This window comes from Mytilus trossulus, chromosome 2, assembly GCF_036588685.1.
Source record: "Mytilus trossulus isolate FHL-02 chromosome 2, PNRI_Mtr1.1.1.hap1, whole genome shotgun sequence".
Lineage (NCBI taxonomy): Eukaryota > Metazoa > Mollusca > Bivalvia > Mytilida > Mytilidae > Mytilus > Mytilus trossulus.
In genome coordinates, this window is record NC_086374.1 from 72,857,061 (window position 1) to 72,866,693 (window position 9,633).

Here is a 9,633-nt window from a genome sequence, read left to right on the forward strand (position 1 = left end):
TTCCAATTTTGTGTAATGCTTACCACTCGCAATAATAAGTCAGCACAAAAAATATGAATCATCAGTATGTTTACATTTTTGAACAGAGAATTTAATTCACTTGTATTTGTTGCAATCAATTACTTTCTTTTTCAGATCATCATATGCAAGCCCCTGTCACTCCTCATAATTATACAAAATTATGTGTGTTGTATTGGTAGTATTTGATCATGTCATTACACATTTTTATTGAAATGTGTTTGAGGATTTTTCGAATTAAATATTGTCTAAATTAAGGATAGTGTTTATTTTCTATGTCAGACAAGACATGTTCAGGAACCCAATTGTAGAAAAATATGACTTTTTGTGTATTCGATCATTAATAGATATAGGTAACACTAGTATACCGATGTTTAATGGTTATAAACTTATTAGGCGAAAAAAATTTGGGTCACAAACTAGAATCGAGAAGATGAAAACAATGAAACTACAGAAACACTGAATTGCAACAGACACAAACTCAAATATACATAGAAAAAGATTAATTGATGACGACTGTCGTATTCCCGACTTATTTATATTTATAATTTGGATATTCGTTGTATTATGTAATAAATCAAATATGTGATTGGAGACAAATCGGTGAAAATCTGTTAGCAGCAAATGCCCCTTTAAATGATTTGTTGGCAACTTGTTGTATAAAATCTGATCGGAAATGAGTGGGTGGGTGAAATATATCAAGTAAAACACGTCATAAAAACAAAATAAGACACCTTATTGGTTACTTCACATTGACATTATAAAAACAATATAGATAGAATATAAGATCGGAACAATTAAAATTAATCATGGAAAAAAGCATTTGTTTTTTTATTCTAAACATGCTTAAGTCACTTTTTTCTACAATAAATATAAACTAACGTTTAATATCATCACATCAGTAACAATACAATCATCTTGGGGTCTTTTCTATTGGTTGACCTTATATGTAGTTGTCTGTCTATGTCTTTTCATATCTTTTCATGTTATATTGCTTTTCACGTATTCAAAACAATACTTTTTTATCATATTACATATGTACCATTTACAAACAAGAAATACACACCTGAGCGAATGAATGATTCATTAGTGCCTGAAAATATACGATTTAAAGGAATCTTTTAAATGCGTCAGTACCAAATGAACAAATTCTAGACAAAGGGTATATCTCTGTTTACCTTAGATTTATTTGTTTATTTTGTTTTTACATCCTTTCATGTTATATAGCTCTTCGTGTATAGAATACCAAAGTTTTATCATATTACAAATGTAATGTTTATAATCAGACACATACGCCTGAGTGAATGAATCATTTGTCAAAGAGAATATGCTATAGATTCTCTATAAACTTACTAAAGGTTTAGCACTACAGAAAGGTACATAGTCCTTAATGAATCTTTTGAATACCCCAGTACACGATCAACACATCGTAGACAATTGTAACTTCATGTATAGCATGTGTAGTATAAAATAACAATATCATTTCTGACTGTGGTAGTTATATAAATGTATGCTATCAATTAAGGATATACGACATACTCAAATTTGAACATCAAACAACGGCAAGTCAGCCACTTTTCTGAGGGGTGAAATAACACATCCAAAATTTATAAAGACGTTGCTTATTACTCATGTTACTGTTAAGGTTTGCATTTAATTTTTCTAGATCGTTATATTTAGTTTAAGTTTATACACAGTATTTTTTATTATTTTTTTATTTTAATCAAATGCAGGTCTTTTGGTTCATTTTTCCAATAAAAGTAAAGACTGATTGATAAATGTCTTATTACGCTAAAATCATAGGTGAATAATTGCTATGATGAAGTAGAAAATCGAAGTCCTTTGTATTATGAGTTCAAAGATGTTTTCTTAGTGAATATAACTGTTGTGAAATAGCCGTTAACCTTAAAATGTTCGGTTCAACACACCTATGTTGAACAACGACCTAGGTTCAGACTTGACATCATTAGCAAAAACACACTGAAGAACATTCTAGATCATTTTTCATTCAGGATACTCACAAACACATATTTAAATACATTTAACTTGCATCTTTTGTGTCGTTATTGCTCGTCAACTTTGTACTTTTTCTATCATTATTTTGATATAGCGAACGAGTTTTAAAATAAACACTCCGTTTGAAAGCGTAAACACAAAAAAATCCGGTAAATTATGATTTCATTTGTGATATAGAACTGGTTTTTAGAAAATGAATATCTAAGCAAGAAAGTTCGTGTTTTATCTTTCATTGTATATCTTTGAACTTCAGTTTTATCACACATTTCAATACTGTACTATTATTATTATCGTCTATGTCATTATATTATGCTGTTCCTTTACTTTTTGACTCGCAACACCGAGTTCTTAATTTTGATATCGTGACATGTGTCAATTAATAATATTGTCATGTTTTAGCTTAGGTCGATAAAAAGATTTTTGATGACGTCTTTTGAATATGTAAGTTATATTTAATAGATGACAGATGTGTATTTTAGTTAGATCGATCAATGTGTTGATATATATCTGAATAAATTGATGAGTCAATGTTTTCATTTTCTGCTGATCATAGATACAGTACACGCATGTTTTGTGATCATAGTTGACTCAGATAAATAATTTGAGTGACATTTGCTGAAAAGTTGCAAACAGTTGAAACGCGGTAAATTGGGTTGATGATTAAAACAGTATTCATGTGGAACCAACTTACATTTTATTCTATTTTTTCTATTGTTTGCCATTGATTAGTCAATATTTTTTATTCAAAAAAGATACCAATATGTTCTTCCTATGCTTCTAACAATCGCCAATAGGATGATGCGCAGATTTCCTACGGTATTTGAATATTCATGACCTTATTGCATAATATAAACCTGTCAAAATAAGCATATAAACTTAAATTTTTATTTTCATAGTCAACAACATGGCGCCAGCGCCCTCAATTACATCAATAATTCAAAGCTAACTTTGATAATACTAACATCCACCCGAATGATGGTAGGGTGCAAGTTTATCTTTAGTTTGCATAACTTGTGAAATTCAAATGCTACTTCTCCTGTTGAATAGGCAATTTGTTTGATTGTCAGTATAATAATTGTCTTAAAGAGTATTTATGGATATTCGAATTAAACAAGAGCAACTGGTATATCACTTTGGAAATCTCCATCGAAACAAAACGTAAAATAATATCAAAAATACAAATGGAAGTTTTCCATATTATATCACAGAACATTAGTGGAAGAAGCAGATTTTAATGTCTTCCGTTTCTTTTTACGATTACTTCGGATAAATGTTTGATCACTTTTCACTGACGATGCTGAAGAATCTGAATGTATTATGTCGTGAATTCGTTCACGCATTACCCTTTTGTATAGTTCCTGACTTTCTTTATCTATTGTTTTGATATTATACGTTCTATACGCAGTTGGGCGTTTATTGGGCATTGTAGGCTCACTCTTTTTATACATATTACTACATCGATTCATTTTCAGAGGTGCGTGAACTTCAGCTATGTGAACTACATTTTCATACGAATGTTTGTCCTTTTTACCAGTGTGACGTGTAGACCCATTTGAAAGTGTAGACTTTTGCATAATTCTTTCGTCTTCACTTGCTCTTATATCAGATAGAGACTTCGAAAGAATTTTATTCTGTAAGTAAAACGCCGGGTTATCAACACCACTTAAGTGTTTTGAACGCTTTCCTTTCTCCTGTAAATGTATAGTATCGTTATATTTAAACTTATTAAGTAAAATATCTGGCGAAAGATTATCTGGTTCTGAGTCATCTGTTAACGTTATCACTGTATAGTCATCATCTCTTGATGAAGGCATATAACCTTGCAAGTAATTCATTTTATCAATAACCGTAGAACTCCTACGAAGTTGTGGCCGCTTGCCATCATTTCTATCGTCATTTGTGATTTTCGGACTTGCTTTACCCTTGGTTTCTGGCGCCAAAACTCGTACCAAGCTTACTGACTCCTGTGAAATGATAGGAAGATCATAACTAACAGACACATTGTCATTTAAGTCTTTGTCAAAACAAACACATTGATTAGATAATGAACACATTGGAATATTCGGACAGCTAGAAATTATTGAAATTCCAGAATCTTGATCAGTTCCTGAACTGCGCTGACCCCTCGATTTTCTCGTTCTTCCAGACTGAGATTCCTCACTGCTTCCTAGATAGAACATGAGAGGCGGATTAATCTCTTTGCTGAACACAGGACTTGACGGATCTCTGAAACTCATCTCAATTGCACCCAATCTTGCATTATTTCTGTTGATGTTGGGTCGGTGTCGAACAGTTTTTGAAATAACCCATGATTTTGTTTTAGATAAGGTTTCCCGACACTTTCGATGCATTATAGCAACTAGAACTCCAAATATAATTAAAACACTGAGAAATGTAGCGATGAGAAGATATTTATCCCTCTCTGATTCAGATATCCCTGTCAACGGATAAATTACATGTGGTGGGTTCGTCTTGTTTGACGTCATCACAACTGAGGGATGTCATACCTACAAACAAAGAAGGAAAACATGGATTTGTGTATAAAAAAAAGTATGCAAGTAAATCGTGTAAAAACATAGGAAATTGCAAAGTTGCACTGTGGAAAGGATGTGTTTAATCTGGTGGCAATAAAAGAACGCTTAAACTCTGGTTCTTTAGTTCATGAACAGATTAACAAAGCATTTACACTTGAGGTTCTGCCAATATCAATAAAATATGGGTTATTGGAAGAAAATGGTGTCCACATATATGAAAAAAACCTCTTTTTTATATACATGAACTTTATATACAAATAGAAACACTATTTTTGTACATTGTCCAATTTGTTTTAATATTGAAAGAATGTTAAGTGCCAGTGGCATTAACATAGGTCTAATCATTAAAAAAAAATATGGTTACAAAGTTTTATCATAGGCCAATTCATTGATATTAATGAGACGTAGAAATATTCAGCTAGCAAAATGAATGTAATTGAACTTACCATATAAATCTCATGTTTTTTCTGACCTGTTGATATTTTTTTTTTATTTAATGTGTGTTTTGTTATATCTCAATCCTTCGTTGGTCAAAATTTAATTATGACGTCAAATTATCAAATTATCATGTTTTTTAAGTGGCCTATTGTGACATCTCGAAAAAGGTCACCATGTATATCATTCGTAAAGAAGGATTTTATTTGTTTGGATATAGTCATCTATTCAAAAGAAAATATCACACTCGATAGATTGCTAGAATCTATATTATACGTATGAAGGTCAGGGTGACTATAAATGAACCAAGCTGTTCAGCAGGGAAAAAAAGCAAAGGAAGAGAAATGTTTTCGTCTTAGATCACTATAAAATCAATTAATATGATAATTATATTGCATGTTATATAATCATGTATATATCTTTTGCCATTGATAATGATAATCGTAATATGTGAATTATTATGTGAATGTACTTTTAAATATTAATAAGGCTTAACACAAATATAAGAATTAGCTTTCTTTTTGTGAAACAAATTGACGGCAACGTCGTTAAACTGACGTCATTAATTGATGATATTTGCGATACTGGTGTCACCTAACGTTGCACACTGAAAGACGTAAGACAAAATAAAAACGTTGGATTGCATGTTGTTCAGATGGCTTTTTACAATAAATTTTAAAGGATTGATTTTTTTTGGCTAAGAAATGATAATTTTTTTTTCTTAGATAACAGATCTAAAGCTTTAGTTTTATTTACAAATTAAAAAGAAAAAAGAAACTTGAGTTGAAACCATTTAATTATAAAGGCAATCGATTTCTTTATTTTTATGGATAAACTATGCACTGCGAATGCATTCATTTTTGCACTCCAGAATGTCAAGGCGAAAGGACTACGGCATATCTAGCATGACAGTTCTGCACAAATATATGCAAGGGAATTAACGAGAACAATTATTATAGCTGGGTTTTTTTGCTATTAATTTATATTATAGCGGATCCGACTATTATAGTCCGGAAAACACTTCAGTTCCGCGAGGAAATCTCTCTCCCCACCCCTGCTTTATGAATCGGTAAGCTTCAACATAAAATAATAATTTTAAAGTTTTCTTATTAAGCAACAAAATAAAATAGCCGTATTCCAAATCGTCTGTGAAAACCGCAATCATGACAATTAGACGGAACGTTAGGAGCATATCTGATTAAATAACGTCAAAATCGTATATGTGGACATTGTATCGGACATTTTAGTTCTATCTGATATCTCGTATATTAGATTTGAGTTATGGGTATTTAATATCAAAATAGAGATATTTTTTTGTACTTTTATCCATTATAAATTTTTTTATAATAGCGAATGGCACTATATTAATTAAACATCATGAAAAAAACAGAAAACGTAACCCTACGTTTAATTTGGTTTGAAGGGGACAAAATGTCGGACATTGCTAATCAACTCGAATAAAAATTTTTTTTTTTTAAAATTCCTTATTATTGCATGAGACGAAAGTGTGATCTTTGTACAAAATACAAGTATAAGAATTATTTACTTTCGACATGGGGATTGCTCTGGAAATCTCTTTTTGGGACAATTTAAAAAAAATTATGGAAACCTATCGTGCATGGGACACATAATTTGTATCATCTTGATCCCTTTTTTTTAATATCCGTCTTTTCGAGAGTGAAAAATCGACATTACATCATCGCCCACTTATGAATTGCTTGTTCTAGACAAACTTTTATATCGTTTGGTAAAAAAAAAATGTTTTTTACGGTATTCAGAATTTCACCAAACTAAAAGTGTAACGCGGGACAAGGAAATCATTTTGAAAAATAAAGGTTTAAATGAGTTTTAATTAATGAAAATGGTCTGTTACATAAACAAAATTGGAATAATCTGAAAGAAGAGTTTAAAAGGTTTAAAATGATATACAACACTTTAAAATATCCTTTTTTATGTTTAAAAATCAACAAGATGAATGTGTCTTGTCCGTGATTTCACCAAATTAACACCAGTAGCGTGCGACGTTTCAATACATTAGAATTATTAATTAATTCAAAAAATTGATTATGCAGACAACATGATAATTTAAATGTTTTGCTATTTGTTTCAAAGTCGATTAACTTTGTAATAATAATAATAATAATAATAATAAAATTAAGTCATTTTTCTAATCGCCGCTTTTACTTTTTATATCGGAATACTGGTACATATCACCTTTTAAAATAACAATTAAGGACTTTAATCGTATACCTCCCATTTGATTGGTCGTTTGATACGGCAAAGATATAGTATATCTGAGAAAATTGTTATTAAATAGTTGTGTTTTCTTGTCGTTTTCAGTTAATTTATCTTTTTAGTTCAAAAAGTAAGCTATAGAAGACGTATATTTTTTTATTGTATTTTCAATAACTCAATATATAATTGTCTCGCATGTTGAGATATGGTGTACACACAAGGCACTAAAGGGTCGATAATCAATATATGAATGGTGGGAGGGTCAGGCTTTACTAAAAAAAAAATTGAGATCCCTCTCACTGAGAAACAGGACCCTAAGCATCAACTCCCGCGTTGCCTTGGATCAATACATATCAGGAGTTTTTGAAATAAAGTGTTAAAATGGGAGAGGTAAATTAATAAAAATTTTAAAAAAAAAAGACCATAAAACGTCTGTCGTCAACCCTAAGTAACAAAAATGTCAAAAACACATTACGATACTACTAAAGTCGATTACGTACGAACCTTTGTAACTTTCATATATTTTTTTAACCAGCTGTAAGAGTCTATAAATGCTTGATATGAAAAGTGTTACAGTAACGGTTGTAGTTACGTAAATCGTCTCAAAGTGCATAACTTGTATTCAATTACTTTTTAACAAAAGCGTTTAAAACGTCAACGAACTCATTTGATAATGTTTGATATTAGTCAGAGGAGTAATGGTCGATGAAATATTCACTTAAAAACGATGTTCATCAACATAAAAGGCCAGACTAGCGTTTTTTGTTTCTAAAAGATATTTAGTCCTGCATAACATTTTGTTATTTGAAAGCGTTTCTGACTTTTGCAAGACGTTAAAGAGTGGTGGTATCAATGTTTTTAAGTTATTTTTAAAAGTGCACATGAAAAGCGTGTCCGGTATTATCTGCGTTCGTTAGATACGACAAAGAATCTGCCTTGCTGTTATGAAAAGTCCTATTGAAATTATCGTAATCAGACTCAAAAGTCATCAAATGAACATATCGGATTTGGTGTTTCAAGCAAAGCATTTGTACTCCGGGTTTTTTTTCGGGAGGGGGAGCTAAATGTTTAGAAACAAGACCTTCTGTTATGGCAGCTAAACAACAAACAAAAATATCAGAGACCATGAAAACGAAAACGCCCATTTATAGAACATCGTCCATAGTTCAATGTGACTATATTGATTTGCATGCAATAGTTTATGAATTGTGCAAAAACAATAAAAATCTTATCATCAAAAGTATTCAATAACAAAGATATATGACTACTGGGACAAACATCAGTGGAACCAATCTGGTAGTGGTAATATCAGCCTATGTCAGTGCGCAAGAACAAATACATCTTCATCAGACACATATAAGACCAAATGGTTTGAAAGTTAAGTTCATAAAACATTAAAGAGCTACAAACAAGTTTTTTGGTTAAGACATAAACTGATGGCTCAGAAATTAAATTGTCAATTTCGTCAAACATCGAACTAATGAATTCTGACCAATATCCTATTTTTTAATCGACAAGTGGTTTCGTTACTGATGCAGAGATAGATATCTATGTAGATAAGACATATTTTTTTATTCGTCCATTGGGAACAAAAGGGTAGGGATATACATCCTCCAAAATACATTGAAATATAGATATAGCATTACTATCATATCAACCAAGTCAACTTTTGGATGTGAATTTTGTTATCCGTATTGACAGACAGCTTGATGTTAAGAATATGTATAAAATAAACCCCAATATTCCTTCACATTAACTTTGTCATGTGCATATAGAAGCTAGGTTCTGCATGATGAGCCTTTATTTCATAATTCTTTAGGTATTATATGACTGTTCACATCTTTAAATTGTTTGCCCATTATTCTCTGATACTTTTATTTTAGCACCCCATTATCATAAATTATAACTATTTTGATTTTAAAAAAATCTCTGTTTTCTGTAAAAACCCATCCAAACCCTCATATTGGGATTTTCAAAATATATACATTATGTTCCTTCTCTTCAATTTTGTATAAATGCAACAGTTTTCATTGCTTAACTTCATATTGAAAGGAATTTTAGCAACGAAATGAAATGAGACATACTGAAGAACATTCGTGATGTACGAGACAAACTAGATAACAAACAACTTTAGTTCCAAAAGTGCAAATGATTTTCATATTATTTTAAAATGTTGTATTGGTTTCAAAATAAACCAATAGTCAAACTTACAAGTGCCAATTACATTTCGTGCTTAGTCATCATTAAAGTGCCTACCTTATCGCATTTGATGTGCAATACCTCTTTCAATATAAGTGTCCAATTACTTTCCAGTAACAATATAAGTTTGTGTTTCGGAATAACCTATACTCCTGCAAAACGTTTTCCCAGAAAAGCCTAAAATAAACTAGGAATG

At 30.9% G+C, this 9,633-nt stretch overlaps 1 protein-coding gene across 1 annotated transcript; it reads right to left on the reverse strand.

Annotated features, from left to right (window-relative positions):
• Positions 1 to 2,905: 2,905 nt before the first annotated feature.
• On the reverse strand, positions 2,906 to 9,633 carry LOC134705388 (uncharacterized). Its single transcript, XM_063564127.1, has 2 exons — positions 9,495 to 9,633; positions 2,906 to 4,541 (listed from the first exon to the last, which is right to left on the reverse strand). The coding sequence occupies exon 2, from the start codon at positions 4,518 to 4,520 to the stop codon at positions 3,237 to 3,239; it is 1,284 nt and encodes a 427-aa protein (XP_063420197.1). The 5' UTR covers positions 4,521 to 4,541; positions 9,495 to 9,633; the 3' UTR covers positions 2,906 to 3,236.

What these genes read in the sequence shown, in the direction of transcription:
- LOC134705388 (XM_063564127.1), bottom strand. Translation starts at nt 4,520, where the DNA reads ATGACGTCAAACAAGACGAACCCACCACATGTAATTTATCCGTTGACA.